We start from the raw sequence: 18,974 nt of genomic DNA, 5'->3' as shown, positions 1-18,974 counted from the left end.
GTCTCTTTGAACCTTCACTACTTTTCATACTTTAGCATTCAGTTGTGTGTTCCATTGCATTCACTTAATGCATTTTCTATTGATTGCTTTTACATGCAAAAGTACATAAAACCTCAAAGTGGGATTTCAGTGCTTTGTTTCACAAAGAGAGTTTAGCATTGTACCTCAAATATGAACAATTTAGTAATACCAAGAGCATTTACAATCCATTAATTGTGACATCACCAAAAACATTGAGTGTATTAGCTATGAAACAGGTTTATGGATGAGCTGACACATCCTAGGTGGCATTGGTCTGGAATCTGAAAGCAGTCTGTTGGCAACAGTATGACAGCTACTTATGTAGCTGCTTTTAAACATATGGGAAATCACCCAAAGACTGCAGTGTCTAACCATCTGGCAAAATCAATAAAAATACCAGGCAACATAGTTTGGGTGTCTGCATGTGATCCCATGTATAAGTAGCTGCAATTATTAAGTTAGCACAGATTTTCATTATCACCATTCTTACCTTTTAATTCACTTCTGCCTTCTTTCTATTCTTTTCTCCATTGCAGAGACATTAGAAAAAATACAGCACATATCAAGATTAAGTACCTGAGCTCAGTTGTCAATATGGACGTTAAACAATTCACTAAAGTATTGGAGCTTCTTGCTTCTATTCTTCTCGTCCAATTCTCCCCATCTGCAATTAAGTGTAGGGATTCATTCAAGTCCTCTTCTGCCCTCTTATTTCACAATCTTAGCTTATGATATCTTCCTATTTTTAAGTTTTCATAATACAAAAGACTGGAAGGAGTAAATAGTCAAGAAGTGTGGCGCTGAAAAAGCACAGCCGGTCAGGCAGCATCCAAGGAGGAGAGTCGACGTTTCAAGCATAAGCTCTTCAACAAAAACATTCCTAATGAAGAGCTAATGCTCAAAACATCAACTCTCCTGCTCCTCGGAAGCTGCCTGACCGGCTGTGCTTTTCCAGAGTCACACATTTTGACTCTGATTTCCAGCATTTGTAGTTTTCACTTTCTCCTGGAAGAAGTAAATACTCGACTTTATAATTTTACATAGCATTTACAGCAAATAAAGAGGCTGTTCAGCCCAGGTGATCCATGCTGCCATTTATGCATGATTATTTTCTTCCTGCCTCACTGTCATCTCACTCTATTGACATATTCCTTTCTTTCTCATACATGTATCTTCCCCTAAAAGCATCTGAAATATTTGCTCAATCATTCCATGTTTAGTGGGTTTCATATTCCCACCACCTTCTAGGTGATGAATTACCTACTTGGTTTTTCAGAGATATGTTTATAGCTCATAGGTTTGGATTCCCCAAAATTAAAGTTATAATGGGCTTCAACAGGCATAGAGAAGGTATCTTCAAAGAGCTGTACTCAGCTACCACTCCGCCTTCTCTTCCCTAAAGTAAGAAACCCCGCCTTTTTTATTAGCCCTGAAAGGTTGAATCTCTCAGTTTTAGTATCATTCTGCTAAATATTTCTTGCATTTTTTTACCAGTGTCTTCAGAACCTTTTTAATAATAAGGATACCAGAACAACACACAGTACTCCCATGTTGACTAACCACAGTTCAATAGGTTTAAATTATGCAAGTGATTCTGGAGCTGTAGAATGCCACACAATTTTAGGAAGTAATTTATAAACAACCTTCTAGTTTTCTGGTTCTTCTGGGAGGTCAGACTTTCTAACTACAGAGCTAAATACAAGTGATTGTTCTGTTGCTCCTTTCTAGAGACCTAGTATCAGGTTTTATTGGTATCTACTTATTAGTCAAAATTATTGAACAGACCACACATGACCCTAGATCTATTCTGGGAACTCACAACCTTGAGGAAGGCTAATCAATTTCAGGTTCAGTCTGTCCAGCTGAGTAAGCAGGAATAAGACTTTTAAAGCCACTTAAAATTACATGATGATTCACAAATAGCCAGTTTTTGATGAGTTGCAATCAGCTTTGAGAATGAAAAATGCATACACCTCTCTAAACAAAGCCATATTTAGCATTTGATTCAGAATAATTCCACTGGGAAATGGTTGCTCCAGTATCATTTTCTGGATTGTGTGAATTCTCTTTCCATTTGCTTCAAAATCTCTAGAGTTCTATGTTTTCACAATGTACAGATTTTACTGTTTCATTTCAAACTGATCATCTGCGATTCACAGTCAAGGGATCACTCGTGCCTCTGGTCTCACATTGAGTGAGAAGCCACAGTCCTCTGTTCTTCCTGCAAGTTATGGTCTCCGTTCTGAGAATGTAAAGCATCATCTGTGTTTGTTGCATCTTTCTGATGGCTGGAAGTCGTTACATCCAGAGATGACCAGGCATCAGAGGTGCCCTACAAAAAAACAAGAATAGAGATAATCATTTTCCACAAAGTATAGAAGCATACAGTGCAAAGAAGAGCAGTAGTTCCTTCAAAGAGCCATTGAATTAATCCCGATCTCCAAGCTTTCCCTATTTGGGCGACATGGTGGCTCAGTGGTTAGCACTGCTGCTTTACAGCAGCAGGGACCCAGGTTTGATTCCAGCCTTGGGCGACTGTTTGTGTGGAGTTTGCACGTTCTCCCCGTGTCAGCATGGGTTTCCTCTGGATGCTCTGGTTTCCTCCCACTCTCCAAAGATGTGCAGGTTAGGTGGATTGGTCAAGCTAAGTTGTGTTCAGAGATGTGTAGGTTAGGGGCGTTAGTCAGAAGAGCAACAGGATAGGATAATGAGTTTGGGTTGGATACCCTTCAAAGAGTCAGTGTGGACTTGTTGGGCCGAATTGCCTGTTTCCACACTGTAGGGATTCTACAACCTGCATATATTTTTCCAAGTATATCCTCCCATTCCATCCTCTTAAAAAAGCACAATGTGGCAGACCTTTGTTGCAAATAAAACTGCTATACACACAAATACACTGTATAGTTAAATGAGTGATAGTACAGAATTTAAATGTTACTAAAAGACTAGGAGTTGAAAGTTTTTGACTTGCACCTATCAGAACCAGGATACAAGGACCATCTGAAAAAAGATATACAACATGAGAAGAGGGTGCTAATTGGTTGGGTCATTAACGACATGGGAATGCAGAAAGAACATTTAACGAATAAAACAATTCAATTTAAAAGTAATAATTGAATATGCTTCTACCACTGTTTCAGATAGTGCACTCCAGAATACAAGAACTAAGAAAACATTTATCCTCATCTCAAGAACACACCCTGCCTCCAATAACCCCCCCCTTCTTTTGCCAATGATCTTAAAACTGTCTTCTCTGGTTCCCAGTTCTACTGTGAGTGGAAATAGTTTATCCTCATTCTCTTTATCAAAGTCCCTCATATTTCAAACATCTCCTTTAAATCTCTCTTTGACTTTCCTCTAAAAAGAACAATCCCAGATTATCTGCTCTCTCCACATAATTGATGACTCTCATCCACAAACATTTACACATATTTCTCCTCTGCACATTCACAAAGGCCTTGACATCCTTTTTAAGTATCTTCATCTTTAATAGACAAGCTGGGGGAGACTTTTCATAGCTAGGAAGAAGTTCCATCTGAAACACAAATTTAGCTTGCATTTACCATAAAACACCATGTCCATATGAATATTATGAGGCTGATCATCACTTAGATTGTATGCTAGCATTCATTAGCAAGGCTGCACATCATTTAGTTATTGCAGCATTAAGCGAGATATTTTCTGATCAATCTATTACAGAGATATTATTAGATCCATGGAGCTTGTGTGACTTGAACCCAGGCCTCGTGGTTTAAAGATAAGGACACTACCACTGTACCACAACAGCCAAACAGGTAGAGTCATGGAGATGTTTTTTAAATCAAATGTATGACATCCGCTGGAGCAGGTTGGACTTGAACCAAGCCTTTTGACTCAGAGTAGGGCATTACCACTACCTAACATTGATATTTTCTAATCAACCTGTTCATATATTATTACACAACCTCTGGAGCAGGTCAGACTTGAACCTAGGCTTTCTGGCTCAGAGGTAGGGGCACTATTAGTGCAGCACAAGAGCCTGACAGCACTGAATTACTGTCATCTCCTAATAGTGGACACCTAATAAAAGATAATGTAGTTGTCAAAGAAGAATTAAGTGCTACTTAAAAGGTATGTGATCTTTCATTGTTCACTTGTTGTTGGTCAGCAAAAGAGGACTTTTGAAGAGAACATTAGGCTTTCTGCGAGACTTTTGTCAGATTTCACCTGCACTTGAATAATATTTATTTCAGAAATGTGCTCAAGACTTTGCCAAGATAGAGTGCTGTACTATTTTGTCATATTGCACAATTTATACAAGTTACTGGGGAAGACAATTCTTGATCATGGACGAGGGTTGGTGTGGACTTGTTGGGCCGAAGGGCCTGTTCCCATACTGTAGAGAATCTAATCTAATCGTGTTAGGGGATCCTTTGACCTGTAGGAGGAATCGGAAGGCAATATGATGGCAGACAGAGTAGCATCATCTGCAGGAGAGAGGAGCAGAGAATAAAGGCAGACCCGCTATTCCCTTGCGGATACAGATTCCTCCTCTGGTAGGTCCGCTGGTGTCACAGCTGAGAATCTGTGCACCATATATTGGCCTCTTTGTCAACCTGCTGATAAAAATTGCACTTAATCAGCATTTGAAAGCTAAGTCTGTAAGTGTTTAGTTTTGCACAGATAAATTCAAATTAGTTCTTGGGACCAAATTGCAGCCTGAAACCAATCTTTCAACAATTCTTATCATAGCTACATAGTATCCATTTAGAACCTATTTTCACCCTTTTCCCAAACTAACCCCAGTGACCTCCTTCAACGCTACTGCAGTTTTGGCCTTGTGTAGGAATTGGGAATAACGGAAAGAGGGAGCAAACTCGAAGATAAATAGTCACATAGAATGGCAAACTATTTCCTTACATAAACCATTTAACGTGGCACCACTTCCTGTATGAATTTCTCCTTTTCACTTTTTCTGGCAAGTTTCCTTTCATAATCCCTTTTAGCAGCTTTTGTATGCTGGTTTTGTGGCCTTTTGCTGGCCTTTATATCCTTCCCACTTAACAGCATCTGTGCTGCTTTTTGCATTTTTGTAAGCCCTTTTAGTTTATACTGTTCCTTATCTCTTTAGTTCATTGTGACTGTTTTTTTTTGTGAAATGGAACATTTCCCTCTCAGGGGTATAAACTGGTTTTGTATTTTGTTAAATACAGTCATAGATGTTTCTTCAAACATTCTCCATTGTTCTTCAGTTGTTTTACCCATTATCAGATTTTCCCAGTTCACTGCAGACAGTCGTTGTCTCATCTCATCAAAGGCGGCCTTATTTAAATCTAAAACACTAATAGCTCATTCATGCTTTTTGATTTCAAATGCTACATTGAAGTCAATCATGTTATGATCAATATTTGATACATATTCACACACAATTAGGGTACTAATTAAATCCAGCTCATTAGTTAATACTAAATCCAATATTGCTTGTCCCGTTGTTGTGTCTGCAACATATTGTCCGCAGTAGGAAACTATACTGTACATACTCCAGAAATTCACTACCTTTTGGACAGATGCTTGTTTGCTTCTTCTAATCTGTGTTAAAGTTGAAATCCCCCAGTAAAAATACTACACTGGCTTTGCTACAAACTTGCCTGATTTTTGCATTTCTACAATCTAGCATTTCAGAGCTGCTACTGTACATAACAGCTATTACAGTTTTAGATCCTTTACTGTTATTCAGTTCCACCCGTACATTCTCTACTGAATGCTTTCCCTTCATTATATCCTCCCTCACCATTTCAGTAATGTTGTTTTTAATCAGTCAGGCTACTCCACTTCCTCTGCCAGTCTCCTTGTCCATCCTGTAAACCTATAACCTGGTACATCTAGTTCCCAGTCCCAGTCATCCTGCAGCCATATCTCAGTAATGGCTACTATATTATAATTTCCAATTTGAATTTGTGCCTACAATTCAACTAACTCCTTTTACTCCATGTATTTGTAGACAGAACTCTTATTTTGACCATACACTATAATTAATGCTTTATTCACCTGTTTATTATTTTTCACTTCCAGTTTAACCAGTACTTATTGTTTTACCAGTACCTGCTATACCTGATGTAGGACTCCTGACTGTTTCACTACTCTCTAACTTGTTACTTCATTTCAAAACTGTGTTGACTTCACCTTCGCCCTCCCTATTTACTACTTTAATGTCCTGGTTAATGAGCATGGGTTTCTGGATTACTGGTCCAAGAACATTATTACTCTGCCATCATCTTCACTGATGTTGTTTCTTTGTTGCTTACAGTCAATCAAACAACTGCTTATTATGGCTTGATAATGCAGTCATCTGGGCTATCAAATGCTCTGGTGTTCCTCCGTGGTCAGCTGTAGTGTTCTCCCCCTGAAAGTTAGCAGCCTTCCATCACCATGCTACAGATCCAGGGGTGGTACTGTGTAGCAACACTCAAACAGACTAAAGATAACCTGAAGACAGGCACTAAGATAATCCATAAGGATGTTAACATTTGAAATAAGTGTGCGTGGTTTGATTTATAAACTTGGATTGTTTCATAGCAGAGACTGAAATAGTCAGGAACAGAGATAAGACTTTGGGTGAATGGGGAATTATTTACAGATATCATTGTTGGGTGAGTCAATCACAAACAGTTTGGCCAGAAATGATCTGTGTTGGTTTCCTCCTAGTTTCTGCCTTTTCCTCCCCTGCTAATTATCTGATTACTAGAGCTGAGTCCTAATGAAAGTCAATTTATAGTATGTGCAGCAAATCATCATGAACCATGACACCCACACTGCTAAGGGTTGAAGGCTTCAGTCCAGCCAGTGAAAGCATTTTTAAAAAATCATTCTATTTTTGAGAGGCAGTATAATGCATGCACTACCAATCGTATGTGTCATGGAACACCAGTCATATTGTCTAAAGATAGCATGTGTGACCCACTGTCCGGCATGTCACAGTGATTCAAATACAGATGAAACAGAGGACTGCCACAGAATGAAGGCTATTATTACTATTTGAATACTGGTATTTGACCTGCATCATACAATGTATACAGCACACAACAACTGGATGTTGAAAGAACTGAATCCCTTTAGGCAGTTGTACATCTCAGAATGGGCCTTCCTAATCTATTAGTATGCAAATCAATGGCACTATGGAGAAATGCATGACCTGAGTGAAGTTGCATGTTTGCTATCCCTGTTTCTCCTTTACATAAGAGAATGAAATCTGGGACCACAAAGCTTCAGTGACCACCCTTATGTAACAGCTGATGGCAAGCTGGGGAAGGTTGCAAAATTTATCCTTTCTAGCCTGGAATGAGCCTGACATATGGAAATTCAGGGCCACAGTCACCATCACAACAACAGACAATGTTCTCAGCGCACACACCACCATCACCCCACCCCAACTGTCTCAGCCCAGCCAAGAGAATTGAGTTATTGATTTATTTATTGTCACATGTATTTTGCTGTATAGTGCCACGACTCTTCAATGCCATCTTAAAACACAGAAAAAGAAACCAAAAGAGAGAATATAAATCAGAAAAATGAAGAAATAAAGAGAGTGTTCAACTTTACAGTCCTCTTGTTAAGTACTCTGACAATGAACCTGGTGGCCAGGCAAAATCCCCTTCATTGTGCTACCAATGGAACAAAGTCACCACCCTTCGCCACCATCTTGCCTCCACAGACACCCTCGCCACAGAGTCCTTGCTAGACCTTGCCAGTGCAGACTTCACCTGTCCTACTGGGTACTGCAACAATTCAAACACGACTCTGCCACCGCCGTGAGTCTGCTCTGGGGCCACCTGCAGCAGGTGACAGTTATTAGTGATGTCATCTGGAACAAAGTACTGAAGTCTGAGCATTTGCATCACTGAGGTAGGAAATGTGATCCCTGATAACAATGGGAAGTTGTGGCCTCCAGCTGAGAAATTGTTTCCCTTCTTCTTCCCTATTGTTCTAGCAGCCTGTCATCTCTACTCATTCCCTTGCACTTTCCAAATACTACTGCAATCATGCCTGGGAGCATCTGTCTTGTGCAGAATCTTTAAACTCAGTCCACTTTCCTTTAGAATATACCAGATGACTCCCTATAGACTTTAGCAACTTTAAATAATTTCAGAGAGAATTAATCCATTCCATAATCACAACAACAGCCAGTAGAAATCAATCAGTAAGTAACTTATAAGTGCAAATTTTAGAGGTGTTAACTAGAGCCCTGAGCTCCAAAATGGCAAATCAATGACTGACAAAACAATCCGCCTTTCTCTGCAGATTTCTTGTGGACATTCTGCATCCATGTTTGTTAATTACCTAAACTAAGATTAAGAACATTCAGCAGAGAGCAATCATTAGGTAATTACTTGAGCATATTTTCAAGAAAGCAATTTTTGGGCTGAGAATGGTGGGAGAATCCCTCTCTGTGTGGGGACACCAAGGATTGGTTTTCTCTGTTCCACCTCCCCTTAAAGAAAGGAGTATTACGGCTATGTTGTAGTGTCCCTATCACTGAGGGAAAAAGTATGTGCTGAAGTCCTACCTGCTACAAAGATGTCATAACAAGTTCCAACAGCCGATTAAATAATCACTACTTACCACCAGGATAGTGGTGGCAATGTCACTGGATTAATAGTACAAAGACTCAGGCTAATGTTTTATTGGGACTTGTGGTACATTGGTAGTGTCACTACATCTGGGCCTGAAGTTCTGATGCATCAGCTGCAGAGGTGTGTCATAATGTGTCTGAACAGGTTGATGTCTGGTTCCCTCTTCACCAACTTGCTGTCAGAAGTTTAACGGTGATAATGTCTTCTCCAAAATGGTGGCTACTGTACCCACATCGAAGTATGTTGGCTCAACCTGCCATTTGGAGGCCAAACTGAAATCCCAGCACTGAAAGTGGAGGAGGTGCTAAGGAACCAAATTTCATGATCAACCCATTTTGAAACAAATTAAACAAAAATTCCAGGCTGCAATCTGGCTCAGAACCACTGTGGATTATTCTTGCAAATTAGAAAATGTCAGATTTTTGATAATTTTCAAGAGCATATTTTCAAAGTGATTTTAGTTTTAGTAATTTACTTATAACATTAATATTTACCTTTACATCCATTTTTGTTATCAGGCTTACCCATGAAATATTAAAATACATTGCGTTTAGACACTGCAAAGCAATGAAATAAATGAGCAGTGTTCAAACCTTCAGGGCTGCCTGTTAAATTATAAAAAGTGCCAGCATCAGAATTAGCTCTCATCTTAATCAGAGTCATTCAGTAAATTTTTGCTGCAGGCTGTCTGTTAAACACACATGGTAGGAATATTGATCTTGTTGAAGCACAATAAAAACTCCCCTAACTGCAAATCCCACAGGATTAACAAAATCATTTAGTAGACATCAGAAACAACAGCTGAAAGACTGACTAATCTCACAGAGATCCTCAATAATTAAATGTTGTTCAGCAAATACTGGGTTGATAAATTGTATTGATAATTACATTATGCTCACAAGATCTTAGCATCAGAGATGTGGTCCTGATGTTGAGAGAATTTAACTAGACTAATGTTGACGCCTCCAGTGGCTTCCTCTTCCAAGGCTGCAAGTCATAAGCTAAAATAGAAAGAGCTAGACATATAGCAGTCTGTCAGAGAAACTCAGTTTAAGTGTGAAAAGCTGAAATGATCATAAATTATCAGAATGTAAAAGAAAGATAGCACTTGCATTTACAGAGAAGCTTTCATGACCTATTTTCAAAACACCTGATAGCCAAAGAAATGCTTTAAAAATATAGTCATTGTTGGAGTGTAGATAAGGCAGCAGCTGATTCTCCACAGCAAAGTCTCATAAACAATTCAGATAAATAATTAAATAATCTTCTTTCACTGTTGTTTGACAGATAAATGTTGTCCAGATACTGGAAAGAACTCCCTTTTCTTTGAAAAATGCCATGGATTCTTTTACAACCATCTATTTGTACTTCTGGAGTGTAATCGTTGTTGCAATACAGGAAGTAAGGCAGTCAATTTGAGAACAGCAAGGTCACTCAAACAGCAGTATGAAAATCAGACAATCTACATTAGTGATGGTGGCTGAAAGATCATTTTGACCTGGATATAACAAGAAGGAAGAGGACAAAGAAAAGATGGTAGGGGCGGCGGCGGGGGAGAGGGTGGGGGGTGCGGGGGTGATATGGTGATGGTTAAAAAAAACCCTGTGCTTTACCCAAAACATTCTGTGTGATGGAAAAGACACACATTAAGATGATATAATATAATTAGGAAATGGCTAAAGAGAAAAATGTCACTGGAGCATCCAGGAAACAGGAGCAGTATTGCCCACTCAGCCTTTCATGCCAACTCATTCAATATAGTTATAGCTGATCATCTACCTCGATTCCACTGCCTGAACTATCACCACATCCTTAATAAACTTTGTATTTAAAATCTATCAATCTCAAGTTCCAATATGATCAACTTCAGAGCAATACCACAGATCTCTAAGGTAGGGAATTCCGAAGATCCAGAATCCTCTAAATAACAAAATTGCTCTTCATTTCAGCCCTAAATCACTCACCCATTTTACTGATGCTGTGAACCTCAGTTATAAATTCTCCAGCCAGAAAAAAAACATCTTCACAGCATTGGTTCTGTTCATTGCTTTGAGCACTGTGCACTTAGAAACATGCACCTAGTGTATGGACTTATCCATTTTGCATCTCCCTGCTCATCACTCTCTGTCATGGTACTCATTCAATCTGAGCCTACCCGGATGCTCACAGCATACTTGTCTTGCATTGCTTCTTCGCATGCCCCCTCAGCCAGAGATACCAGGCTTTTATTACCTGCTTTGCCTTGCTATTTAATGCAGATACAAAAGGCAGGAAAGTTATCATGATTGCCAGTGGGCCTCTGTCAAGTCAAGGGGAATAGCCTTCACACAAGGAATCCTGACACAGTAAATCAAAAGCAGCCTCTGATACCAATCTATGGGTTTGAAAGCCACTTGAGGCATAGTCAGATGCTCTCCACATACAGGGCGAGGAGCTACATGTCAGAAAGCCCACAATGCATCTCGACTCTTTCTGCCCTATGGGAGAGGAAGGAGGTGGGGAGGAGGGGGGAGAGCATTTTTGCTCTTGGAATTAGAGAGATGTAGGTAATAAGAGATGAAAGTGGGTAACCTTGTTACTTTTGGTGCAGGCGTGAATTTATCTTCAGTGTGTGATTAGACAGCGCTGAGAGCATTTAGGGTTAGTGCTGCCAGGGTTTGGGTTGGGCGACAATGTGAAGATGTCGCCAGGCATTGGTGAGAGTAGTAGAGCATGAGACCTAGTGGAAGGCAATTACAGTAGTAGAGATAGAGTGAGAGGTTCAGAGACAAGATGATGATACTTATGCTGGCACGGTGGAGAAGGTCATTGACTTTCTTCCTACATTGCTGGGCATTTCTCCAGACAACTCAGACTGGATGGCAGTCTGAATCAGGCTGGCATGATCCAGTGTCATAGCTTTCAACCCTAATCCTTGGGGAAGAGGAAATCCTGCCTGTACCAGCAGGAACGCCACAAATTCGGTGATGTTCCCTTGTCTGTCATATCCAGGCTAACTTTTAGGTGGTGTGCAGGTCAATTCTGGACAGTGTTTGTCCAGATGCATAACAGTCCTTTAAAATAGTGTAGGCAGTAGGGATGCCAGTGATATCTACTGAGTAGCAAGCTCTTTTGAGAATCACACACATGGTAAGATAGGCCAAGAATTGGACAAGAGAGACACCACTAGGATAGGGTAGGTAGTTAATGAGATGGAAATGTGTTGCTGGAGAAGCGCAGCAGGTCAGGCAGCATCTAGGGAACAGGAGAATCGACGTTTCGGGCATTAGCCCTTCTTCAGGAATGAGGAAAGTTTGTCCAGCAGGCTAAGATAAAAGATAGGGAGGAGGGACTTGGGGGAGGGGCGTCGGAAATGTGATAGGTGGAAAAAGGTCAAGGTGAAGGTGATAGGACAGATTGGGGTGGGGGCGGAGAGGTCGGGAAGAAGATTGCAGGTTAGGGAGGCGGTGCTGAATTTGATGGATTTGACTGAGACAGGCTGGGGGGAGGGGAAATGAGGAAACTGGTGAAATCCGAGTTCATCCCTTGTGGTTGGAGGGTTCCTAGCCGGAAGATGAGGCGTTCTTCCTCCAACCGTCGTTTCGCTGTGGTCTGACGATGGAGGAGTCCAAAGACCTGCATATCCTTGGTGGAGTGGGAGGGGGAATTGAAATGATGAGCTACAGGGTGGTTGGGTTGGTTGGTCCGGGTGTCCCAGAGGTGTTCTCTGAAACGCTCCGCAAGTAGGCGGCCTGTCTCCCCAATATAGAGGAGGCCACATCGGGTACAGAGGATGCAATAGATGATATGTGTGGAGGTACAGGTGAATCTGTGGCGGATATGGAAGTTTCCTTTGGGGCCTTGGAGGGAGGTGAGAGGGGAGGTGTGGGCGCAAGTCTTGCACCTCCTGCGGTTGCAGGGGAAGGTGCCGGGAGTGGAGGTTGGGTTGGTGGGGGGTGTGGATCTGACGAGGGAGTCACGGAGGGAGTGGTCTTTACGGAATGCTGATAGGGGAGGGGAGGGAAATATATCCTTGGTGGTGGGGTCCGTTTGGAGGTGGCGGAAATGACGGCGGATGATGCGCTGTACATGGAGGTTAGTGGGGTGGTAGGTGAGGACCAGTGGGGTTCTGTCCTGGTGGCGGTTGGAGGGGCGGGGTTCAAGGGCGGAGGATCGGGAAGTGGAAGAGATGCGGTGGAGGGCATCGTCGATCACGTCGGGGGGGAAATTGCGGTCCTTAAAGAAGGAGGCCATCTGGGATGTGCGTTTTTGGAACTGGTCCTCCTGGGAGCAGATGCGGCGGAGTCGAAGGAATTGGGAGAATGGGATGGCGTTTTTGCAGGGGGCAGGATGGGAGGAAGTGTAGTCCAGGTAGCTGTGGGAGTCGGTCGGTTTGTAGTAGATGTCCGTGTTGATTCGGTTGCCTGAGATGGAAATGGAAAGGTCGAGGAAGGGGAGGGAGGAATCTGAGACTGTCCAGGTGAATTTGAGGTCGGGGTGGAAGGTGTTGGTGAAGTGGATGAACTGTTCCACCTCCTCGTGGGAGCACGAGGCGGCGCCGATACAGTCATCGATGTAGCGGAGGAAAAGGTGGGGGGTGGGGCCAGTGTAGTTGCGGAAGATGGATTGTTCCACATATCCTACGAAGAGGCAGGCATAGCTGGGGCCCATGCGGGTGCCCATGGCTACTCCTTTCGTTTGGAGGAAGTGGGAGGATTGGAAAGAGAAGTTGTTCAGGGTGAGGACCAGTTCAGTCAGTCGAAGGAGGGTGTCAGTGGAAGGGTACTGGTCGGTACGGCGGGAAAGGAAGAAGCGGAGGGCTTTGAGTCCTTCGTGATGGGGGATGGAGGTCTCAGTCAAATCCATCAAATTCAGCACCGCCTCCCTAACCTGCAATCTTCTTCCCGACCTCTCCGCCCCCACCCCAATCTGTCCTATCACCCTCACCTTGACCTTTTTCCACCTATTACATTTCCGACGCCCCTCCCCCAAGTCCCTCCTCCCTATCTTTTATCTTAGCCTGCTGGACAAACTTTCCTCATTCCTGAAGAAGGGCTAATGCCCGAAACGTCGATACTCCTGTTCCCTAGATGCTGCCTGACCTGCTGCGCTTCTCCAGCAACACATTTCCATCTCTGATCTCCAGCATCTGCAGACCTCATTTTCTCTTCTAGGTAGTTAATGAGGAGAGTTTGGTAAGTTGATACTGCAAGAAAACTCACCAGTCCTCCTGAAGAAACTCCCTCCAAACATTAACACAATTCAGACCTAGCCAAAAAAAATTCAGCTTCATGTTCCAGAATCCCAGAATACCAGTATCTATCCCTTCACAATTTACTGTCCAGAATCTATTGCCTATAGTCTACCCACAGAATCTACCTTCCCCAAGAATCTAACCCTCAAACTCTAATGCCTCACAATTTGTCTACTCTCCCAGCAATGCACTGGAATGTTAGTCTAGGTTACATGTTACTTCTGAAATGAGCCTTGAATTCACAACTAAGACGTAATAGGGAATTTAGAACTTTCTACCACAACAAGTAATTGAGACAAAGAGCACAGATGCCTTAAAAGGTATGATAGACAAGCAAATAAGGAAATAGGGAAGTAAAGACATGTTAATGGATTTAGATGGTAGGGTAGGTGGAGGAATACCTGGATCAGGTGGTCTGTTTCTACCTTGTATATTCTTCTAAGTTCTTCCTATCATAATCTTCATATGCATGAAAACCACACTAATAATATCGAGCAGGTGTCTGAATTTACACACAGCAGGTGAGCTGTAATGCAATGTAGATTGCCGTTTCTCCACATTACAAACATGACTACATTTCAGAAACGACTTTATTGACTGTAAAATATTCAAATAGGGGAAGCAAAGGGGAGTGTGTTAAGAGCAAAAAGATAACCATAATTCCACCCTGCTTTAATTTGATTCACAGCAATTTGACGTCATTTATGTTTGCTAACAGATCTGTTATTATAGCTCCAGGAATCTGTTGTTATTATTATTGGCACTAAGCTCTATCACAACTTATTTAATTTTGTTGTACTTTTCATTTCTCTCACTTTATTCACCCATCCCCATCCTCCTTTAGCTCAGAGGAGAAAGTTGAGCCACATGGAGGATCTGCCCACCATCCCTGTAAGTACTCAATGTGTCTGCCCAAGCTGTAATGCAGTTGTGAGCTGCAGAACAAATAAAATGATCCCGATCGCAGAAGAGTGACTTGAACTGATGATAAAGCAAGCCACTTGATTGGTACCCCATCTTAAATATGGTGGGAAAGTGGTATTGCCACTGAACTCATACTCCAGAACTCCAGGCTATTCTGGGACATGGTATCTTATCATGGTAGATGGTGAAATCTGAATTCAATAAAACTCTGGAATAAAAAGTTGGTTTAGTGGCAACAATGTAACTACTTTTGGTTGTCTTACAAACCCATTTTGTTTATTAATCCTGTTTAGCAAAGAAAATCTGCCATCCATATCTTATCTGGTATATATGTGACTCCAGACCCACAGTGATTCAGTTGACTCTTAAGTGCCCTCTAGGCAATTAAGGGTGGACAATCAAAATTAGCAACACCAGTGTCACTCACATTCCATGATCAAGTAACCTCAAAGAAAACTCACTCCCTTCTCCACAGCACTGTGGCTGCAAGATTAACAGCAGCAACTCACCAAAGCTTCCTCAACAGTCCTTTCCAAATTCAGCGTGTACCACCTGGAAGGAAAAGGATAGCAGGGACAAGGGAATGCCACAATTTGCGAATTCTGGCACACACTATCTAGTCTTGGAAATATAGACCATTCTTTCATTTACAGAGTCAAAATCACACAATTCTCTTCCTAACAGCACTCTGGATGTACCAATGCCAATAGATCACCACCACTACTTTTTCCAAAGGGAAATTAGGAATAGGCAGTTGCCCTTACCAAGAACACTCACGTACCAAAGATGAATAAAGGTAACTTCTGGGCATGAACTTTACAACAACCTTTTAGAGTGGAAGAGAAGAATTGTAGTGTTACCCTTGTCATCTGGCTCCCATGGCTGACTGAAGGTCCAATTGCGATGTTGACACTGCTTGTTGACTGGGTGTCAGTTGTATTCCCTCCTTCTGCTGCTGAGAGCCCAGATATCACAAGTCCACTGGATAAACTTCTTTTCCCAAACAAGAGGCTAAGAGTAGAGCTTGTGGAGGAGGTGATGCTGCGCCTGTTCTGTGTGCCCGAATGACCTTGGCTACTGAGCTGACTAGCAGTGGAGAGGTGAGGTACTTGAGATAACATAGAAGCAATTGAATTATTGAATGACAGCTGGCTGTTGGATACTCTTTGAACGAAACCTTGGACAGATGTTGATGCCTGTGAAGTTGGCTGCTCTGTTTCCAGCAATGACCCTGACTGACTCATAGCAGGTGATTGTTGGATCTCTGAATGAGACGAGCAAGCTTGCACTGAACAGCTCCTCCGATCCCTCCGTCCTGCAAAGAAAAAAAAACAATGGATTGAACTGTAAGTCATTCATTGTAACCCCACTTATACAATTAATATGCTTGGACACATGTTTAAACTAAATGTATTGGATCTTTTTGTATTGTTTGCACTGTCTAGATTTAGATGTTGCCTGCTAGATAAGTGCAAATGTGCAATGGTTGACTATCAAATGAAGAAAATTTCACAAATATATCACTTAACTTTTCTCTCAAAACTGTGATTTCCACTAGCTAGAAGACAAGGACAGCAAATGAAAGTCAGACATCATCCTGTCCTGGAAACATACTCACTATTCCTTTATTTTCAGTGAGTCATCATGCTGAAATTCACTGTTCAATAGCACCGTGGGAGCACCTTCACCCCAGTGGTTCAAGAAGGCCCACCATCACCTTCTTGAGGGGTACAAGGGAGGGACAGTAAGTGCCAACTTGCTAGTGACACCTATATCCTGAGAAAGATATATTAACAAAAGATTAATATAGATTTGGGACAGACTGGGAATTAAAGTATATGGGATTAGGGTTGCAAAGTAAAATTGATGCCAGAGTTTAGTGAGGATATTGTTGAATTGTAGAGCAGACTGAAGTGGCTCTCTCTTGTATTCTATTTCCTAATAATTAGACAAGTTTAAAGTAATAGAGGATATATCACGGTCTGGACATGAAGGAACAATGATATTGATGATTGGTAGTGTTTATTATTCCAATACTAGTTATTGATCAGAGAAGACAGTGTCCATTTAATAGATTGTCATAGTTTAAATTTTAATCAATTCATCTTCAGGAAAACAACAACCCCAGTCATTCAGTGTGGCAGGAGATGCTTTCTTGATTATTTCAGTGATGTAAAAGCATTAGCATATCTGTGCAATTAATGTTCTTGCAGATATTTAAAAAATCCAAACAAAGAATGTCTAAAGTGGGTATCACTCTGTAGATTAGAGTCCTGAATCTTCAAAATTATTCTTAGGTAGGTTGGAAATGTGACTTCTAAAATAACTTATAGGACCACCGCCAGTATATCTGAAATGTTTCAAAATTAGGTGAGAAAGGAGATCACATGTTCAGAAATGTAGATTTCTACCCGAGCAAACAAATGTAAAATATTTCCATATTTCGTGTTTTATAGCAGTTGCAATCTTAATGAACAAGAATATTTAATTCCTCTTGCTGAAATTGTTTGCCAGATAAAAGTAAAATATGTTAAAAACTTAAAACTGTCAGCTTTGGCCAAGATAAATTTATATAATTCGGTTGGATTATAAGTGAAAACAATATAATTCATAACAGATACACATAAATAAGGAGTGATGATTGTATTAAGGTCTATTCATGTTTCCAGCCTTTTAGATTATGGGGCAATGTGTTTGAAGTGCTGAAGTTACAGATAGATAGGAGAAAACATTTCCAGTAGATGAGAAACATTGAATGAGTAGCCACATATATTTAAAATACATATTTTGAATTTAGAATGATATTTACAGGTTTAGAATAGAAACCAAATAAACATCTTTACACAGAGTTTTCAGGCTGCAGAATTCACTTTCCAGGTTAGTAGTTGAAGCAGAAATTAGATCCACATTCAAGATTCAATTGAATGGATAGGTGGATATTGGAAATGTGTAGAACAAATATGGGAACAGCATATGTGAATAATATGATTCAGACTGGCTCAGTTGCAATGCCCAGCAATGAAGCCAATATTCCAGACGAAGTGTAACTGTATGGGTTAATCTCCAGGAAGTTCATGTTATGTTTCTATCAATCACTAGCTCATTAAATTAAATGTCTCTGTTGCTTTTTACCCAATTACATACTTGCTAATAGAGCTAGATATTGTACAGGTTTCCAAACACTGATGTCGAACTGTATTAAGTTGATCTATAAAAAAATTAAGTTAGTATTTGTTTGGATTTGGTTTTTTTTCGAAAATTTGATTCAGTTAGGGTTGTTAATGTTGCAGTACTCAGTGTAGAGCACTTGACTGTAGCTACTGTGATCAAGCTCCCACTGTGAAGCTTCCTGTCAATGTTATCATATTTCCTTAAAACATCTCCTGCCACACTGAATGACTGGGGTTGTTGTTTTCCTGAAGATGAATTGATTAAAATTTAAACTATGACAATCTATTAAATGGACACTGTCTTCTCTGATCAATAACTAGTATTGGAATAATAAACACTACCAATCATCAATATCATTGTTCCTTCATGTCCAGACCGTGATATATCCTCTATTACTTTAAACTTGTCTAATTATTAGGAAATAGAATACAAGAGAGAGCCACTTCAGTCTGCTCTACAATTCAACAATATCCTCACTAAACTCTGGTATCAATTTTACTTTGCAACCCTAATCCAATATACTTTAATTCCCAGGCTGTCCCAAATCTATATTCATTACAGTCTTAAATATACTCACAGACTAAAAATCCAAAACCCTCTAAAATCATAAATTCCAAAGATTCATAACTTTCCACAAGAAGAACTTCTTTTTCTTCTCAGTCATAAATGGTTAACATTTTACCCAAAGATTTTCTGGCTACTCAATACTTGCTAAGGTCAAAATGTGCTCATAAAAATAAATGAGGAAGTGTAAATGATCTTATTAGCTCACAGATGGGAACATTGTTTAAACTCAAGAGTAGGTAAAATATCCAAAAGGGACAAGAGTGATTCAAGTCCGGAGTTTGAGCCCATGATCATCTCCACTCATTGAACTTTGGGATTTACTGCCAGATATCATAGGTCATTGAATAAAAATTTATTTTAATATTAAACATTTTAAAAAAAAAAGGCAGATCAGCGAGGACATTCTACTGAAACTAAATGTACACAGGTCTAAATAAACAGTGGAAGAG

The 18,974-nt window shown here is 40.7% G+C and overlaps 1 protein-coding gene across 5 annotated transcripts in view; it reads right to left on the bottom strand.

Annotated features, from left to right (window-relative positions):
* Positions 1 to 963: 963 nt before the first annotated feature.
* LOC122548604 (pecanex-like protein 1) overlaps positions 964 to 18,974 on the bottom strand; it is a 281,969-nt gene continuing 263,958 nt past the window's right edge. For 3 of the 5 annotated variants that reach the window (XM_087978544.1, XM_087978548.1, XM_087978558.1), the window contains 2 exons: positions 15,648 to 16,102; positions 964 to 2,353 (listed from right to left, as the gene is read on the bottom strand). In XM_087978544.1, the coding sequence (XP_087834670.1) occupies positions 2,207 to 2,353; positions 15,648 to 16,102 (602 nt within the window). In that variant the 3' untranslated portion in view covers positions 964 to 2,206. Of the gene's footprint in view, positions 2,354 to 15,647; positions 16,103 to 16,212; positions 16,564 to 18,974 lie in introns of those variants that run through there. The other 2 variants (XR_015752841.1, XM_087978557.1) reach the window with 2 other exon arrangements.

This window comes from Chiloscyllium plagiosum, unplaced genomic scaffold, assembly GCF_037043375.1.
Source record: "Chiloscyllium plagiosum isolate Xiang-an unplaced genomic scaffold, Cpla_swu_hap1 HiC_scaffold_3, whole genome shotgun sequence".
Classification (NCBI taxonomy): Eukaryota; Metazoa; Chordata; class Chondrichthyes; order Orectolobiformes; family Hemiscylliidae; genus Chiloscyllium; species Chiloscyllium plagiosum.
The sequence above is the reverse complement of the archived record's forward strand: the minus strand, read 5'-3'. Positions and strand labels throughout refer to the sequence as shown.